The sequence below is a fragment of the Nelusetta ayraudi genome, unplaced genomic scaffold (genome assembly GCF_046127955.1).
Source record: "Nelusetta ayraudi isolate G7.1 ecotype Tasmania unplaced genomic scaffold, CSIRO-AGI_Nayr_v1 ptg000146l, whole genome shotgun sequence".
Classification (NCBI taxonomy): Eukaryota; Metazoa; Chordata; class Actinopteri; order Tetraodontiformes; family Monacanthidae; genus Nelusetta; species Nelusetta ayraudi.
Genome location: NW_027466196.1, coordinates 366,305 through 386,177, shown reverse-complemented (window position 1 = coordinate 386,177; position 19,873 = coordinate 366,305). Strand labels below are relative to the sequence as shown.

Genomic DNA, 19,873 nt, shown 5'->3' with positions numbered 1-19,873 from the left:
TGCTTCATTTTCTTAGCTCTAGATCCTGAGCCCTTTCCCCTCCTCCTGGGATGATGTTTTTTTTTAGTTCTTCTTGTTGAGACTGTTCACAGTGCTGAGCTCTCGCTCCTCTGAGAGCCTGATTAGGATTTCTTGGGAAATGTTCATAGCGTTTTGATTTGCGTGTTGTTTAGAGGTCTTTGGTGAATTGAACAAAGTGGCTTCTGCAAGATCTCTGCGTCTCAGTCCTGCCTCCAGTCCCGGCCTGACAAACACAGTCAGTACAGATGCTAATACTCTGCTGTACTCCTAAACTGGTTGAGGCGTGAAATGTTGTTAGCTTCTGATTTGGATTTTATTAGTGTTTTGATGAAATGCCTCCAGTAGGTAAAAAAAAAAAAAAAAAAATCACAATTTAAGTTTTTATGTCGCTCTATATTATCAGCGTTATTATTATTTTTTTACTATGAAGCCTGTGTGTCGACAGCGGCGCTGTGTTGACGGCGCCAGCGTTGCTACCGAGTTAAGATTGCAAAAATAGATAAATAAATGTTGTGCAACGCTGAGATATCTAATCTGTAAAATGACATTTAACTCAGATAAAGGAGGTTTTTTTTTTTTCTCTTCCTAAATTCTAGCTGTGTGCTGACTGAGGAAACAGGCATCCTGGGACAGCTCCAGCTGCAGAGTGTTACTGGGGACAGCAGCACCGGGCCAGAGCACATGTTCTCTGAGAGTGAGGGTTAAAGGAGGAATTTGATTCCATCCCCAAACCTGCGCTCCCAGGTGTGACTCAGTGTTGTTGTGACTGAGGTGACTGTTCGGCGTGTCGTCTGCATTAAAAACAAACCTCGTCAGACATGGCCTTTGCTCGTGTGGTGCTTCCTGTGTATTTGTGCCTCCTCATCTTCACAAGAGATGCAGTGAAGGGGGCGGCTGGGGTTTTTTTCATCAGCGTCACGACATCACAGAAACGTCCAAACTATGATCCTCTTGTAATTCTGATAAATGTTAAGTGCAAGCCTTTGTGTATTTGTACTGCAGAAGTTAACAACTCTGCGGATGAAGGTCAGAAGGTCAGAAGGTCAAGGCAGCAACAAAGTCTGCTCCTCTCCTCTGTTTACTCTGAATAACTCCTGCAGTCTGTGGAGCAGGAGCATCGTCTCCCCTGCAGCCGCTCCGCTCTCTCCACGCTGCTGTTACCTTGCAGGTGCCCAGCACTCCAGGCATGCTGTTGCAGTCCCTCAGCGTGAACTTGACCTCGATGTAGATTCTCCTGGCTCCCTCTCGAGGGATCCACACCGTCCTCAGCCAGTTGTTCTGGCTGGGGCTCATCACATTACACACCTGAAGCAAAGGGCAGACAGGCGTCAGCAGGCATCACGTTGTGAAGTACGGTCATATAAAGAAGGTCCACCTGTGGTGGTGAGTGTTTGCTGAAGCCAAACTCCAGAGAGTTGCCATGGTGCAAGTGCAGTCCATGGAACTGCTACATCATCCTCATTTACATATAATCAAATAAATAGTGAAGATTACAGGTATAGCACGTGATGAAGGATCCACTATTGGCTCAATTCAATTCAAATCTCCATAATACCGAGGAGCTCCGCCTCAGATTTCGCAGGGGAGAGTTATTTCAAACACCGGGCCGAGCGACGGCGGTCAGTGTGAGTCCAACAACGCACCTGGTAAGTGTGGATGGGAGTGAAGTATTCATCCATCTCATTAATGGCATCCCACTGTGCAGACAGAAAGAAGGAGAAGGAGAAGAGGAAGTGTTCCCGGGTTAGGCACACGTTCAAACACGCAGCCTCATCGCTCCACATTAATATGTATCAATCAAGCGGGAAGCGCCTTTATTTCCCTCATGATCATGCCTCAGCCTCCCCACATCAATGGATTATTAGCTTTGACTCCAAATAAAAACGCCAGCAGCGTTGGCAGCGAAATTCACTCAGAGCAAACACTCGGCTGCCTTTCCATCACTTCTCCCCAAAATAAAAGCCATGTTTTTTAACATTGTGGAAAAAGGGTTTCCGTGACACTTTCAGCTAGCTTTAGCAGCTAGCGTGTTTTAGCTTTCCGTGTGAGGGAAGTCTCCTCTTCTTTCACCAGTATGTTCAACTGGGATCAGTGCTGCTTCTAATATGCCGATGTGCCGCACCGGCGTCCTGCCGTGTGGCAGCGAGCATGTGCACCAATGTGCGCTTCATTTCCGCACGCTGAAAAATCCACTTAATGTGATTACAACGGAGCACATTTCTCCGTTAACGAGATGTCCCTCATGTACGGGATTAGATTTACACTGTTTGCAGAATGTGGCCGGCGGCCGATAATAGAATTAAGGGGGGGGGGGGGAAGCATTAAGTGAAATGAGTTGGCATTCCGGAATGTGTTAGTGTGTTCCACCTCCTTGCACCCAGACATCACAGGAGGAGGTGCGTCCCACTCCTGCCAGAGTGGAGATCACTTTTATTGTCATGGAAGATTAAAAAAAAAAAAAGAATCACCAAGACGTTCGGCAGGAGGTTGAGATTTGTGAAAACTTGTTTCTTTGAAGGCAGACAGTATTTACAGCGAAAGAGGATTACGTCCACGAGGAGATAAATATTACAGGAAGGAGATTTTTTATTTGTTTTCATTTCGAGTTTTGAGTTGAAATTTTGTGAAAAAGTCAACAAAAAAAAATCAAAAAATGTTGTGAATAAAATGAGAATTTCGTGAATAAAGTCGACGCAAATAAAGTGTGACTTGGCGAGTAGACTGGATGGATGGTGGATGAACCCAGTTTCCCACTGGTGAAAACAGGTGTATCCCACCAGGTTCACGCACAGTCATCAGGCAAAAACAAAAGACCTCCACTAGGACCTGTGCACAGAGCCTTTCCACTTGATTCTGGACATTTTGACTTAACTTCACGTTGACATTGATTGCAAAAAATTTCAATTTTACTCACAAAATTTCATCTTTTTTGCATGAACTTTATTCTCGAAATTTCAACTTTAATCTTGAGATTTCATTTCATTTCATTCATTCTGAATTGGAAACATGAGAAAATGTATACATTCTATCTTAATTCTCTTCTTGTGGCCTTGATCCTCCATCTACTGACGATGTCCTCCTGAAAGGAAAGGGAATCATTTTCCCTCTGCGCTCGTGTAACTCAGCAGACGTAAACGAGTCACACACACACACACACACACACACACACACACACAGGTTCTGGCTCTAACTATCAGCTGGGCTTCATGACTATTCAGTCTCCTCTGCAGTCTTCTGAACACTCTGTGGGAAAATGCCTGTGAAGGTCAGAGGTCAACGCCTGCATAAGGGGAGTTTCAACATTTTCTATCTGTGCTTTCCCAGACGAGTGGGGGGGGGAGGGGGGGAGGCTTATTGCCGGCGGAGCCACCGCTGCTGATCAGAGGATTTGCATTGATCTCTGACCGCTGCGCTGCGCTGGCTGAATGGACGTGCCCTTCAGCAACACGGTGAGACTCGTGTTTACCCCAGCAGCGGAGCCTCCGTGTGAATGACTCAACTTTCCAAAGAGCAGGTGTCACCCGAGATGGCAGTAACGTCTGCAGTGTGTGAGTGGCAGTGAGTGAATGCCACAAGAAATACTGAGGCTTGACAGCTTGGAGTTTATTGATTTACATTCAGAGAGGTTTCAAGGGACTTTTTTTTTTTTTTTTTCAAGTTTACGACCCTGTGAAGTGCGATGGAAATGGAAATTTAAGTAAAAAAAAAAAAAATAAATACATTGATCCAAATATTACGATTTCCCATTTCAATCACATTGGTCCATTTTATGGGCAACAGAGAAAATCCATGTCTTCCATTGGGTTGGCTTAAACAGAGTATAAAAATCAAAGCAATCTGTTGCGAAACTACGGGCGCCAAGCTTGCTGACCTGTTTAGATCACTGCTGCCTCTCCCTGCCACAGGAAGGAGCTTCTCTTTAATGCCATAATGGAGCCGTTAGCGGAGCCGTTAGCGGCGCTGTTAGCGGCGGTGGCGCTCGGTGAATTATTTCAGCCGGAGCGTGAAAGCGACAAAAAGCCTCGGCTCAGCTTTATTGCTCGTGAAGGGTGCGCTGGCTGGTGTGTTAGTGTTAGAATCAGGGGTGATATCACACGCACGAGGCCAAGGGTAAATCACAGCGCGAGAGGAGAGTACGACAAACTGACTGCATGATGGGAAAATTCTGAATAGATTTTTTTTTTTTTTTTTTTGCTGCTGCTAGTTTTCTTATTTTCAAAATCGATGTCATAATAATAACGATTTTAAGACAGGTTAAATTGTTTTTTTTAAAGCTGTTCTAGGAAAGTGACCATGAATCTTTCGTTCAACACCTGTTAAACCACCAGTCACACAAATTGAGGGATGCAAGTTGTCTTAAATACTGGGGTTGGAAGTATACTGTTGTGAGGGGTGCAAATACTGACAGTGCTACCCAGAAAATTAGAATGTCCTGAAAAGGCTGTCGTATTCCTGCAATTCAACTTAAAAGGTGAATGTGACATATTACACAAAGGAATAATATGCAAATCAATATATTTCAAGTTTTTATTGCTTTGGGTTTTGGGTCTTGCAGCTTTTTTTTGCAGCTTTAAAAAAAAAACTCAAATTCAAAAACTCAGAAAATTAGAATGTTACACAAAGTCAAATCTTTATGGAAATCTTAATCAGCAAAGTTACAACAAGGAACTGCTTGAGACGTCAATGTGCGTGGAACGGCTCAATAAAATGTGTTGCTTTCATTTTTGATGTTAAACTGCCAAAATTTTTATCCAGTAAAACAACTTTTACTGGATATTCTAATTGTTCTGGGTGGTTCCTGTATGTTCAGTCACAACTGATTCTGCGTCACTTTTCATCTTGATTTATTTAAAGCTTAATTTTAGTCTAGTTTTACTTTACTTGACTTTTTTTCTAAATAAGTGATGGGATGTTCTATTATGTTCAAACTGAAATACATTAAAGTCAATTCTAAAGTTTGACAGACATTGAATTTTTGAGAAAGGATGATTGATGAAGGTCGGACCTCTGACACAGGAAACAGACATTGGTCATTCCCATGCTACGGTCCTTTTTGATACGTCTCTGAGCCATTAAAGAAAGCACCTTTTTTTGGGGGGGGGGGTCAACTCTTTGTTTTACCTTCCATTGCAGTCAGAGACGCCCATACTTACGTATTCACTCAGTGCTAAATGGACTCAGTGTAACTTTGCCCGTGTGGCAGTGGCAGCTCTTCCTGAGCGGATCGGCTTCGTCATCAATTAGCGTCTGCGTGTTCTGTGCGCACACCTTCGGCAGATCGTGGCCCCTGGAGTCCTCATGAATTTATGTAATGTCGAACGTGAACACTCACATTGGGCGAACTGCACCAAAGGCAGCGGTGGAGAAACACAGCGTGAATACATCAAAACAGACGATGGAAAGAAGAGGATGTGCCTGCCGGGTCCTGGACCCTGGACCCTGGCCGGGCCGGGCCGGGCCGGGCCGGTGGCTGTGAGGTGGCCCAGAGTTCCTCAGCATGCACTCGCCCTGATGAGACTCCGAGTCGGCTCCACATGGAAGCCATCCAATTCAACCCCCCCCCCCCCCCCGAGCTCCGACTCCCTCTGCAGCCTCTTCCCACTCCTCCCAGCATGCTCCCTCCCTGAGGCGCCGCCAGCCCCCCCCCCCCAAAAAAAAAAACAGTGGGATAATTAAGATGTAAGCCTAAGTCTCAGCCACCCTCCCTTTCTCATCCTCTCATCTTTATCAGTTCAACTGAAGCCGTCCTTGAACTTGTGAAGACCTCTGCTAATTAGTGGGGTGCGTAACCTCTCTATCTCCCTCATTATTCCCATATTGCCGCTGCTGAACTCTCCACCTCGGCTTTTTCTTCTTTTCCTGGGAAATCGTGGCATTGTTGTTGTTGTTGTTGTTTTTTTTTCTCCTTGTATTTTCTTTTCCAGGAGACAAAAAAAAAAACTCCTGGCAGCTTAGAAGCAGACTGTCAGACGCGTTGATGCTGTGTGGAGGGGGAAATCAAAAAACAGGAAGAGTGTGAGATTTGGGACGAGATGATTGTTGTGTAGCTATCTAAAAAAAAAAAAAAAATTCTTGCGCTGACGTGCACGGGAAAGAAAGTAATAACGCGGAAGAGGAACAGGGAGAAGTGCAGATGTTGCGAGGGCCGTGTTCATGGTGTGATAATAGAGTTTCCTATCAAACAGACACCACAGCAGCACTGCTTGGCTGTCTGCGAGGCTCAGTGGCCGCGCGCGTGTGTGTGTGTGTGTCTGTCTCCCATTCTGCAGAGGAGAAGCAGAAATTGCACCGTCTGTCAGCTCACCACTGGAGGAGACGCACAGGCCGGGCTGGTTGCTCACACCCGTGCATAACACAAAGCCATTACGACAAAACAAATGTCAAATAAATGTCAAGACAATTAAGATGAAAAAAAAGTTTGAAAGCTTTATTGTTCTCCGGTCCAACCTCAAATGGGCTGAAACCTGAGAGTCCGTGAACCTTCAATTATAAAGGAGGATTTTTAGGGGGGGGGGGGGGTTTAAATAATAATTGAATATCATATCATAATATGACATCGCACACATGACACACAAGCAAGAAGCAGTGGCCAGAACTCATCACGCAACCAGCAGCAAGAAAACAACCTGCCTCGTATTCGTCATAGTAATATTGTGTGTAATAATTGGCTTATGGAATTCTCCATACATGGTTCCCCTAAAGACAGAACGAGTGCAGCTTCAGCAATGGAGGAACGTCATGAAGTTTCTGCGGTGGGAGGAGAGGAGGGACGTCGCTATCGTCGCTTCGCTACAGCAAACACAAAGACAAATCAGGCCTGATGGCTTCCTTACACACTCTGCTAATTGTTCCTCCTCTCAGGGTCAAACAGTGAAGCGGCTCAGCCTCTTCTGAAAGGCCTGTGATCCTTGTTGCCTGATTCGTCTGATTCTCCACACTCCCGTTCCCTCTTTAATCCCACTCCCTTTTGTTTCCTTCAGCCCGTTTAATGTTTCCACTTAGACGAACCCACTGCCATCCGAGGTGCCGCGAGATCACAGCGGCAGTTGTTATGCACAATGTTTGCGCAAAGTGTTTTTTTTTTTTTTTTTTTTTTGCATTGGATTTTACAGTCGAGACTGAACCTATTAGCATGCAATCAGTTTTAATACATCCACGAGAAACGGCGTGGAGGAGGGTGGAGGAGGACGAGAAGTGATGGAGGAAAATGAAGGTTGATTAAGTAACACTTGAGAGAAAATGGGCAGAGAGGAGCGGTGGTGGTGCTCTGCTGGCATGAAGGAGCTCAAGATGAGAAGAGGAGGCAGAATGAGAAGAGGTAGAAGCAGGTGTCCGCTCCCATACAGACGGACTTTGCCTTTGAACTCTCGCAGCAGCAACAGCAGCAGCAGCAGCAGCAGCAGCAGCAGCAACAACAGCAGCAGCAGCAGCAGCAGCAGCAGTAGCAGCAGCAGCAGCAGCAGCAGCAGCAGCAGCAGCAGCAGCAGCAGCAGCAGCAACAGCAGTAGCAGCAGCAGCAGCAGCAGCAGCAGCAGCAGCAGCAGCAGCAACAGCAGCAGCAGCAGCAGCAGCACCAGCAGTGACAACTGAAATCGCTGCTCCAGAACACAAAGTGTTTTGTGCCTCCATCCTCCTCACAGTGGGGCCTCGCTGGAGGAGGTTTGACCAGAATTACAGCTTATATCAGTAGAAAAACCTGCAAACGGCGATTGTACTTTGCCGAGATTTTGGAAATATATGGCTTTGATTCTGCGATAACATTGTCATGGAAACGCAGCTTCAGTTCCTACATGAACTCCCGCAAGCCCTTCAGAAAGAGACAAGGACAAAACCGCAGCGAGGACCGAAGGGCCCAACAAGACACCAAACTCTTGTTGCCACATTATCCATTCTTTCTTTTTTTTTTTTGCGTTTGTCTCCCTTTCAGTGGACATATGCACTGTTCAGAGTCCTTGCATAATGAATCTAATAATCTGTGGGCCTACTGTGTATTGCTGGGAGCGTAGCAGAAGGCTGTCGTCTGGTCAGGAAGTCATTGTGACCCAATCACAAAATGAAGCGTTTAGAAACGTGTCCCCCCCCCTTTTACAATTTTGTCATCTTCCATGCACGCATACCCAACTAGACAATAATATTATTCTTCACCTCTCTGTCGAGCATGCAGCCGTCACTCAAACATCACATACAGAGAACCGAGCTCCTGCTGTTCCGCTGTTCTCTTGTATTTCTTGGTATGCTGAGGTTGCAGACTTCCTGTTTGAATTCTTACTTGTGCTGTATAGGGGACCACAGTATATGTTCCTTTTATGCATTTCCCCTCTTAGTCCTGTTATTTCATGTGCTGAAACAAATAAGTGAACAAATGGAGCTATGATTTGCACGAGAGAGAGAGAGAGAAAAAAAAGAGTTTGCGAGAAAGTTTGCAAATGAGTGTTTGATTGAAATACAACAACAACAAAAAATAATCAACCTTGTTCAGGAGGAGATGGGATGTTATGGGATTAAATGGTCCTTGAAATCCTCCAGCGTGTGTCTTCTAACAGTCTGAGGCGTGATGGTGGTCTTAATTCCTATTACTGACATCACTTTCTGTCGTTCTCAGAGCTCTGGGCTCAGTCTGAAGATCGGGTCAGGAGGGCCGGCTGGTTTGTTAAAGGCTGATTACTTCTATACACTTGGCTGCTTGAATAGGCTAAAAATAGCCCGAGTCAGCCGGCTCCTTTTCAAGCCATGGCCGTCGAAATATCCCTTTTGTTTAAAGTTTGTTATTTGAAAGCAATTTCAGAAAAAGCCGGTCTCCCGAGTCTCACTCAGGCCACACTTCCTGCTTGTGCAGGGTAACAACCACCACCTACTTATACTTACCATGCAGTGATTGACCCTATAGCTTTAAGTGGCTGCTGGTTCCTAACGACTGCGATCTTTTGCCGTCCAGCTCTTTTTTTTTTTTTTTTGGCTCTTTCTCTTTTTTCCTTGAGAGCACAGCAGCTGCAAGCAGTGCATTTTTTAGGCAGAGATAACGCAGACGATGGGAGAAAACACAGGTGAGTCTCCTCCAAAAGATCTCATTTCAGATTATTGTGCTTCATAGAGCTTCCTCAGAACTTATGAACAGAGAGCCAATGGTAGAGGAACAGCAGGACGAAGAGGAGGAGGAGGAGGAGGAGGAGGAGGAAGATGAAGGTCGACTGAGCCAGTGAGACGTGATGGTCATGTGACATCCTGTCCACGAGCGAGTGTGTGTGTGTGTGTGTGTTCGCTGGTGGCATTTCCCATGCATAATACCGGACTGTGTGTGTGGTAACAGAGTGAATATTAACTCAGTGGAAATATCAGGCCAGGCCGACACCTTCCTGCTGCCACTATCAGCCCACCAGCACAACCAGCCTCATCACTGGCTTCTGCAAAAGGTGTGTGTGTGTGTGTGTGTGTGTGTGTGTGTGTGTGTGTGCGCGTGTGTGTGCGTGAGTGTCACTGGACTCTTTGACAGCGATAACCTTTATGAGGTAGATGTGTTAATTGCAATGGTGTGGCATCAGTGGGAGAGATTGTGTAATTGCTATCTACTCTGTGTGTGTGTGTGTGTGTGTGTGTGTGTGGAGGGTGGGGGGTGGGGGGGGGTGAGGTCGTTCTAAAAGATAAAAAAAAAATAAAAAATGAGGCACAAAAAGAATAAATTACTGACATTCTGTGTTTTTTGAACGGTGTGTGTCTGCATGTGATCTTCAGAGAGGCTTTCTCAACCCAACATCGTTTGTGTTAACATTTGCTACACAGCGCTGAGCCTCTGTTGGCCTCCAGGGCCGCTCAGGGAATACGCCTTTGGCTTTCAAAGAAGGTCTTTTCTTTTCTTTCTCCGCCACTGGATGACGGCCAACGAACACAGCAGTCTGTCTGTTCCTCCAACACGTTTCTCATCCACTTTTCCAGGTCTAAACTTTCTCCTTGGGTCACGAAGTAATGACGGCCACGTTGAGGTGAAAGGCAACAAAGCCGGATCCACACTGATTTATTTATTTTTTTATTTTTTTTAAGATCCAAGTGGAAATTGTCCTCAGCAACGGGGCACTGATCCTCCGGATGTCTGTCCTTTCACAGGCTTAAAGGCCCCACAGAGTTCCTCCTGCAGAGGGCTTTGCATAACTGATTGAAAAACCAAACCCAAATAAACCTGATAGAAGCCTCTGTACAACCTATCGCAAACACACAGCCGATGCGCTGTTGATAATAAAAAACAAACAAAAAACAAAACATTGACCTGGGAGTTGTGTAATGGCATCACCACGAAGATGCTGAAAGTGCAGCAAGCAGTGTGGACGGAGGAAAGGACTTTTCTCATTTCCAGGAAGTTCATTAACAGGCCCCGGGAGGGGGGCGGGGGGGCGGCAAATTACTCTTTCCAAAACAGCAGTGGCAGTGACACTGGCTTAAAATGGAACGTTTAAATTTCGGAGGCATTGAAACATTCTAAATCACTGCGTCCGTAGATTTGACGGTCTGACCGCTATGCCATCATTTCCCTTCCTCCGTGCCATTGTCTCTCCTTCCCTCTCCCTGCTTATTGTCTTCAGTTCAAGGCAGGGGTGGCCAAACTTTATTTGCAACGTGCCACATGACAGACCTGCATCGTGTCGGCGGGCCACGAAAGTTTTGTTGACGGGGGGGGGTGCTGGTTGGAAATTGGAAATTGTGCTAACGTTGCGGCATTTTTTTCGTTGACCTGGGAGTGGGGGGGGGGGGCGGCTATGCGCTATGCTAACGTGTCTGCAAAGTTATGTGCCGCCAAAGTTTCGTTGGGTGGGGGGGTGATTTATGACTGCCCTTCACGCCGGACAGAGACACGCAGCGGGCTGGAAGTGGCCCGCGGGCCGTAGGTTGGACATGCCTGGTTTAAAGGTCACGAGTTGCTCTCCTTTAGCTGCCGGTGTGGCAGTAAATGTGAGCGGCAGCTGTCTGCGACGTGGCTTCACTTCCACTCAGCCTGTGCATCCCTTCCATATCAAAACTGCATTTTTCACAGTGTGTACATCATTTTCTTTTTTTTTTTTTTTTTAATCTTTTCATAACTGCCGCTCTACTCAAACATTTATGAGATCCCAAACATTCTGCCGCAGCAGGTGCAGCAGCCTGCCGGGCTCCTTAAGCTTCCAAAGAGCTGCAGTAGACGACCATGATTCCAAACTTTTTAGATCACGTCAGGCCGAGCAGATAATCCCTGCTGTGCTTCCTTAAAGCCGACAGCAGAATAGAGCTGTCAGATCCCTGGGGGGTGGGGTGGGGTGGGGTGGGGGGTGGAGGGTGGGGGGGTGTCTATCTGCCTCAAATCTCTCATTCAAACACCTGAGCAGGCGCCCATCTGTGGGCTGCAGCACTCATCCCAACATCACACAGGCTGCAGCCTCCTTCGGGGAAGTTTTGGCAGCAGATCTTTGGAATCGCTTTGCGTGTGGCCGAGCGGCCTGCAAGCTCATCACACTCTGCACTGTTTAGACATGTCCGGAGGTTCAGGACCGACAACGCGTCCCAGCCTTTGCATGCCTGGACTATTGAGTGAGGAGGTTCAGCAGCAGTGCCTTCCAGGTTACACTGATGTTGGTCATGGCCAATCACTGGGCAGTATTTGATGACCAGGAGGGCAACTTTAAGAGCCGACTAAAGGCACGCAGGAGTTTGGGTTTGGTTTTGGAGAATTCTCTGACTTTTAAAATAAGTTGCCGGTTAAAAGTGTTTTTTTCTTTCTATTTTTATTTATTTATTTATTTATTTTTAAGGTAGAATTCATCTAAATTAAAGAATTTAGTAATCAAAACTATTAACAAGTTTCTCTAAGTATAGAGGTTTTTTGTTGTCTACTAGTGTTCTCTTAAAAAACCATCTCTGGTAGTATATACATACATATATATATATATATATATATATATATATATATATATACATATATATATATATATATATATATATATATATATATGGTGTAGAGGTGTGTGTGTGTGTGTGTGTGTGTGTGTGTTCATGAGAGAAAAAATTGGAAGGAGTGGAGGGTAACAAGGTAGGGGAGAGGAACTACCGGCTTTTGACACTTCAGCTCATCGCCTGCTCATCCACATCATGGTTTCCACAACTTCCGTTAATCACACACACACACACACACACACACAACACACACACACACACACACACACACACGCACACACACACACACACACACAGTGCAGTGCACTGCACTGTCAGCTGTATTGATTGCGGGGTGGCCGGTGGATGAACCTGTCATGGCCAACACAGATCGCACCGGAGGATAATGAAGTCTTCCTGCCCTCGCTGACAAGCTGAGAAAGAGAGGGCCAGGGTGTAAAGAAAGGAGTAAGAGAGAGGAATACAGACAAAGATGCTCTTGGGACGGCCACAGGCGCCCCCGAACCATGGGCTGAATAAATTGGACGGAAAGAGGCCTTGTGAGAGGCAGACATGATCTGTCATAATGTCATTCCAACGAGGCTCACACAGAGGGAGAGGTCAGGGTGCCAATCAGGACCTAACATGCACTCACACACTGGCACTGCGCCCAGTAGCTCACCTGTGAGCTGGCCGTCTTCCTCTATTCACTTGTTCACTTTTTCACTTCGTGATGCTGAAATATATATAATGTTCCACACATTTGATGCTCTTTTTCTCTTGTTGTTTGTGTGTGCACCTTGATGTCTTTGTCTCTGTGAATGCACAAACTGGAAACCCCCGCTGTTGCGGGTGGCCACTCACTAAAAATGTTGTTTGAAAACTCGGTAAAATTTACTCATCAACAATTGAACAAGGAAATCGTGGATTCCCCCCCGGATGGGTGGCAACAGTTTTTAAATTGCTTAAATGTTGAATGTTCACCCAGCGGCAACACAAATCCAAACTGACCACATTATTTTTGTATGTGTCTGCTGGCTTTACTCTGTGCATTGGGCCTTGATTAATGATACATCAATAAATTCATTAATAAATACCATAAACTGGATCACTGTCAGATTAGTTGCTCTGCATATCTTGCCAACTAAGAATATTCAGTCCAAACCATAATTCCCTCTTGTACAACCCAGTGAAGCTCATTGTCATGGGCCTCAGTAATATTGCATGTTCCTAAAACTCAATGTAAACTGCTAAAGAGACACGGCAAGCTGAGTGCATTATTATGTCATCAACAAAGAGTAAAAGGCCTGAATTTCAATATGCTCATTCTTATCGTGTAATTAACACAGTTATCAGAACTCTGGCAGTAAGAAGGAAAGGATGAACGTTAAGCAACACCCACAGATCACACTGCAGGCAAACGCCAGTATCTATTGTTGGTGTCTTATCTCTTACATGGTGACATGACGCGCCTCCATTTTGCTCGAGATACTTTCAAATTGTTGTCACCATTTCATTCATGTAGGTCAATTTAATGTAGGTCTAAAAAGCTCTTGAGAAAAAGTTCTTAAAATACGTCCAGTGGCCCTGCCAGAGAGCCTTTTCATCAGACACTGATGGTTTTCTCGACAGCGGAACTGGAAAAAATAGAGAGCGTGAGGCCTGGAGCAATAAGGTATTGCTGCTGCTGCTGCTGCTGCTGCTGCTGGTCTGATAGCTTTGCAGAAGAATCAGTCTGAATGCATCATTATGGAGCTGAAAATACATCCAGTCTCACCGGCTGCTCGGCTAAATCCAACCCTGCTGAAGGACAGCACTCTGCTCCCAAATGACTTTCTCACTGTCACTGCATGCACACGTAATTGTTGTCAGTTGCACCATTATGAGAAATATAATCTATGTGTGTGTAAGAGCACAGGGTGGAGTCCAGTTTTAAGGGACTTTACAATCATTTTGCACGATGTGGATTTCCTGTATCGACAGATTTACGAAGAGCTTCTACGTTTGAGCAGCTGTGAATTAAACGACTGTATTCTCCACACTGTGGACTTCTGTTGGCATAGAGGTTGAGCAGGTGCCATTGCCACTGAGCTTTAATGAAAGGAGATCAGCGCTCCAAGTTTGTTTGCTTTCAATTACGCTAAATGATTCAGCATGATTTTATACTTGCTACTCTCAGTATATAGCGCTGATAATACACGGCTGTATTCCATTGAAGAAAGGAGCCAGTGTGACACTGTGTGGCCTGACATGGTGTTTCCCTTCCCTCCTGTCTTCTGCTGGAGCCACTAGACAGGACAATCTGGAGAGACGCTGTTTAGTGTGGTGTAACTAAGTGCAGATTTAGCAGTGCTGGCAGCCAACACGGCTTATCACCATCACTCTGCGTGTCTCACAAGCTCTTTCACAACAGAGGCGAGTCTTACTGCCACCGTAACAGAGGCGGAGACAGACGGCCACAAAATGTTATGAAATGTGGCATTTTCAACTGAATTTCTGTCTTGCGGTGACGTGGAAAGCTGATTTGAAGCAGCAATCCCAAGCCTCTAAATCTCTCTGCATTCCACTTCCTACACGTTGATTACAAAGGGATGCTCCTCTCATCACAGCACACATCCTCTCCGCGCACTGAGACAGAAACCCTCACTGCCGGAGATACGGGGAAAATGCTAATTACAAGTGTGCTACAGATGATATGCATTGCATAGACGGATGCCTCCTAAATGTGTGTGTGTGTGTGTGTGTGTGTGTGTGTGTGTGTGTGTGTGTGTGTGAAGACTTGCTCAAAGCTTCATTGTGTGCTTTTTTTGGGGGCCAGATGTACTAAAGGTTTCCCCCGGTCAACATCATCCAAATCCTGGCCTCAACATATTCATCAGCAGCTTTATACAACTTGTGTGCGTACTGCCGAGCAGCAGCTAAGCACGGCAGACAGCATGTTCCGCTTCCCTCCCGTCCTGGCCATGCAGCTCCTGCTATAACGTTACACCGGGACTGCAAATAATAATGCACCAGCCTGCCAGTTGGAATGAATTCAAAGGAACAGCTCTGCAAAAAGGAAGCACATCTCATTAGGTTTAGCGTCACTACTTCCAGCGTACTGGAGCAATTTAACGCAGCACCACAGGCTGTACTTATGTAATGTCGATATTTTAACAGCGTGGATGGGAGTCACTTCTTGATCTTATTTATCCCAGAGGGGGTCACCTGGGCTCACAACTCTAATCCAATCTTTCAGCTCTGTTCTCGGTACTACAAACACGGTGCCTGCGCTCTTTCCTGTCCGCCTCTCCATCACTCTGCCGTCGCACCGGCCGCAGGTGAGTTCAACGCTTCCTCCGTGTCACAGCCCCGGGGAAGCCCGCGGATGCGGTTGTGCGGCGCCGCTGTTATAACGCTCGTCAGCCAGGGCGTCATCCTTCTTGAGTGAGCTGCTACCTTGCTGGTGTGGCTGGCAGGTCTTCCAGGATCTTCTCCCAAGGACCTGCTTGCTGTCCTCTGTGCTAGATTAAAACTCAAAGGTGTCAGCCCTTCCACCAGCGGCACACGGGATCATGGGATGTCGAGTGACTTGATTTAAGAGCTGGAACCTCTGACTTTATTGAAAAAGTGTGTCAGGCTAGGGGTTGGCAAACTTTTCCGAGCCATGGCCCCAGCAGCAGCTTGAGCTCCTGGCCAGGGACCCCCTTCACACACCACAACGCTTTGCCTTTTGTTTAGAATAAGAATACTATCAACCAACGTGCTGATAATCATGGTCCCTTTTCTGCGAGGCTGTAAATCTGTACTTAATGCTGCCTCATATTTTCTTCCTGTAATTGGCTAAGTCTTAGTATTTTGGCAGCATCGTCTTTCTCAGCTGTTCCTTCAGTCTGTTTGTGACAAACCCGTCCATTTTCCAGTTTGCACTACTGAGACCTGCTGGAGCAGCAAATCACCCGGATAGATGCTGCGTGAAGACTGCGTTTGACTCGTATATGTTATGATAGCTTGTATTTAATAGTAATAATTAAGCAATAATTCGATTATATTTGACGTAATATATTTGCAATCTGGCAACTGTCCATAAAACGTGAACACGACGTTGCTGAAGTGGAACAGTGCCTCCCATGAGTTCAGGCAGAATGAAAATGGAAAAATCTCTCTGCGACAATTCCCTCTTTCTGATCATCACTCCACTTTTACCCAACATCTGCAGTCGTCTGTAGTGTTCTGGCATCAGGTTGGAGTTACGACCCGCGTCTGTTCTCTGCCGCCGAGCGCAACCGCTACCCTGTGGGTGTTCCGTTCTTACCCCATGAGACGGATAAGTCAGCCAGCCCCAGTCTCCGGTGATGGTGGTGGTGTCCAGGAGATTCACTGCAGAGGGGAAGAAGACAGGAACAAACACAGCAGGTAAGGAAACTGTCTGATTTCTCCATCCTCGCCATCCAAACCTGCTCTCCATCACCCGCTCGAGGCCGCCAGAGATCATCGACAGTCACACGTACATACACCTGTCTGACGGGTGTGACTGATGAGATGGCCAACACTGCACGTCGTGACTGGCCCTGACCCGGATCGCCCTGGTCCCCCCCCCGACCTCAGTGGTTCAGCCACAGAGCAGAACAGAGCGGGAGGACTTGTGCCGCACTTTCAGCGACAAGACACTGGAGCAACTCAACAAAATATACCACTGCTCACACCCTGCACAGCTCTGCTCTTCCTCCCCCCCCTCTGCTTTTTATCTCCTGTAGTGTCTGAAACGTCTTGTGACAACCGCCAGGAGCCGTTGTTTGAGGAAACAGGAAAAACAGGGAGTCAATTTAAATCAAGCAGTTTGTACTGGAGCGTCTCCCTCCTGTTAGAAAACAGAGAGGTTCACCTGAAGACAGGGTTTGTATGCAGCCCCATACAACACCCGGTATATTTGACCATATTCATCCCCATACAAACATTTCCAGTGTGACCATTCAGCCTATTTATTCTGACACAGTTGGGTGCGTCCTCTCAAAATAAATGACCGTCTATTCATTAGATGTGTGTATACCTGTGGTGTTGGAGCTGAATCTTTGCAGCTGTCCATATTGGCTATGAGACCTCCTCAGGTGGACCTGGGGTGCCTGATCCATGCCTGACTTCTTTTGGAATAAAGCCACTTCTATAACAAGTCAGTGTCAATGAGGATTCCTTCATCATCTACACATCACTGCTGCTGCCTGACAAACCAGCAACTCCTTGAACAACAGAGCCATATATTCACATTTCTGATTATGAAAGCATGGAACATTCTTTTATTTGTCACATGGAAACAAACACTCAAACTGCCACTGTCCATATCCTCCGGTCTAACCCAAAAGGTGTGTGTGTGTGTGTGTGTGTGTGTGTTCGCGAGCCCACGTCTTCCATACATCACTTGCAGCTAATATGAGCTGGACCCCCGGGCTGCCTGTCAAACAGCAGAGTGATGCTCCTCACATTAGAATGAGTTTAACAAAAACTCTTCTCTGCTCTCCGTCTCTCATCCTTCATCTTCCTGACACTCGGCTCGTCTTCCCGACAGCGTGCGGAAGCTTCAGAGCATGAGGTGAAATGCAGAGCATGGCCTCCCTCAACCACCGCAGTGTGTTTTCCATTGACTCTGCACGATGCCTTCACAGACACAGACACAGACACAGACACAGACACAGACACAGACACACACACACACACACACACACACACACACACACACGTAACACGCGATAAAACATCGTTCGGAAAACCCTGCAAGCTCATATCGATATGAAGTTTTATAACAAACTGTTGCTTATGTGTATATTTACTGTCTGCTTTGTGAAATGAATGCTCATTTTTATACATTAACAGCACATATATGTATGTATATATGTGTGTGTGTGTATGTGTATTTCCAATCTGAATCACGTGTGTACTAGAAATGATTTAATCCTTAAAGGGAAAAGGTCTGATCGAGAAGAAAGGTAAATTAAAGAGTCAGGTAACATTTCAAAGTAAAGCACAGATAGGTGAAAACCTGCTGTAGTGCAGTTCTGCGTCCTCAGGCAGCAGAACTGTTGTGCATTCATTCTGCAGACGCCCAGAACAGCAGAGGAGTTGAAGGGACGAGGCTCCGTCAAGCTTTGCCACGGCGGAGCCTCGTCATCCTCGCGTGTTGCAGTGAGCCGGTGTGTCACTCCCGCTGGTGTCAGCGCCCGGCCCACTGAGGAGGGCAGTGGGTCAGAACACAGAGAGGTGGTGGCTGTGCCCCCTGTCCTCCACCCTACCGGCCCTCTGCCTGCCCCTACTTTCCTCCGGGTGGCCAGCCTTGGCGGAGCCATGGCACCATAGCCAAGGTCACAAATGGATGGCGCCAATTACACTCCTCTGAGTGCTCTTCATCGGGCCGCCAAAGTGACAGTAATGAAGGCGGCGTAGTGGAGCAAGTGGATTTAATAATTCCTCGGCGCACCGGGGGAACGTTGCTCCGCAATACTGTTATTATTAAAGGACAGAAAAAAAAAGAGAGAGGGGACAAATAACCCCCCAAACCCCCCCACCCCTGGATGTGAGGAAGATGAGAGGTGGTTTGTTATTGCCCCAGCCGGCAGTGCAGCGGTTGGCCAGCCGTGGCTCCCCCCGGTATTCATTTAATTTCCAGCCAAATGAGAAACTCCTCCGTCTTTGAAGGTGGTGGGAGTCGTTTATCTCATTTGCTCCGGCCGTCGGAATTATGACGTGTGTACAAGCGTCAGGCTTCTGCGTGCCACGTTGCTTTAATGTGGGTGCAAATTAAACAGGAAATAATTAGTGCCTCCCCCCCACCACCACCACCACCACCACCACCACCCTCCCCGAGTTCTTCCTCTATTTAACTTACAAAGAGGAAAACAGGAAGCCAATTCCTGGAGTCCCACCTCCACCTTCCTGCACAGGCTTTCATTGTGCGTCCAAATTTTTTTTACCCCCTTCAAATTTTGTGATTTTGATGTGAGCAAGTTGCTTTAAACACCCAGTGTGTAAAATTTGGCTTGGTTTCTGATTTTTATTTTTTAGTAAAAGCTTAACATACTACCCATAAATACATTAATAAAATAATATACTCACAGTATAATAGAAGTAATTTGGTTTCCTCACAGATATAAGAGGAACAATAAGGGTCTTTTCTCAGTTAGTTGCATCTTGCATCGCCATTAATTAATGAAGGCAGGCTTCCTTAAATACCGGGCTTCCAAAACTGTGTTTTACTCACTGGACCTACTGCATATAGATGTGTTGATCAGGAGTGCTGCTCACTGAAGGAGGCCCAGCAGTGAAGAGGTTAAGCTGGTGGAGGCTGTGTGCAGGAAGCAAGTGCCTCTCCTGAAGGACCCGGGGGCTTGAAATTGAGTTTGTTCCCGTTACACAAATGTTCATAACAGAAACACAAGGCACAAACACCCAGACCACCGCCGCCGCCGCCGCCGCCGCCACCGCCACCACCACCACCAATTTCTCTCTCGCCCTCTCTCCCACTACACATCTTGGAGGGCGCCAGATGAAAAAGCTGTCTGCCAACCTGAAAGCTTTTTTCTTCCCCTCTCTTTTTTTCTTGCTCAGAGACGCGCCACTTATTTCCCAGGGCAGTGGTCAACTTTTCTCCCCCATTACTTTCCCCCGCCGCCCCGCCGCACCATTCAATCCGGCCACCAGGTTAACCCATCTGTAGATGCCTGCGGCCTGGGGTTCTCGTTAAGGCATGTGTCAAATCAGCCAGGCCCGCCACCACTGTCAGAACGCACCATCATAGACACACACACACACACACACTCTACCTCCTCCCTTCGGTGGCTATAAAGAGGGAGCGTATGTGACCGAAATCAACCTGTGAAAAGTTATGACCCAGTCTTGGAGTGTCGCCCAAGGCAACCTGGAGCAACTGGGCTCCTCCGAGGAAAAACAGGAAAAACATACATAGGCACAAATAAGAGACGCACACTGAGCA

At 46.7% G+C, this 19,873-nt stretch overlaps 1 protein-coding gene across 6 annotated transcripts in view; it reads right to left on the bottom strand.

Annotated features, from left to right (window-relative positions):
- Positions 1–19,873, bottom strand: part of epha8 (eph receptor A8) — a 106,896-nt gene that overhangs the window by 67,211 nt on the left and 19,812 nt on the right. For all 6 annotated transcript variants that reach the window (XR_012925350.1, XM_076013289.1, XM_076013293.1 and 3 more), the window contains exons 2-4: positions 16,208–16,272; positions 1,665–1,718; positions 1,183–1,326 (exon numbers count right to left, since the gene is read on the bottom strand). Coding sequence is in view for 5 of the 6 variants with exons in the window: in XM_076013289.1 (XP_075869404.1) it covers positions 1,183–1,326; positions 1,665–1,718; positions 16,208–16,272 (263 nt within the window). In the remaining variant the exon portion in view is untranslated. The remainder of the gene's footprint in view (positions 1–1,182; positions 1,327–1,664; positions 1,719–16,207; positions 16,273–19,873) is intronic.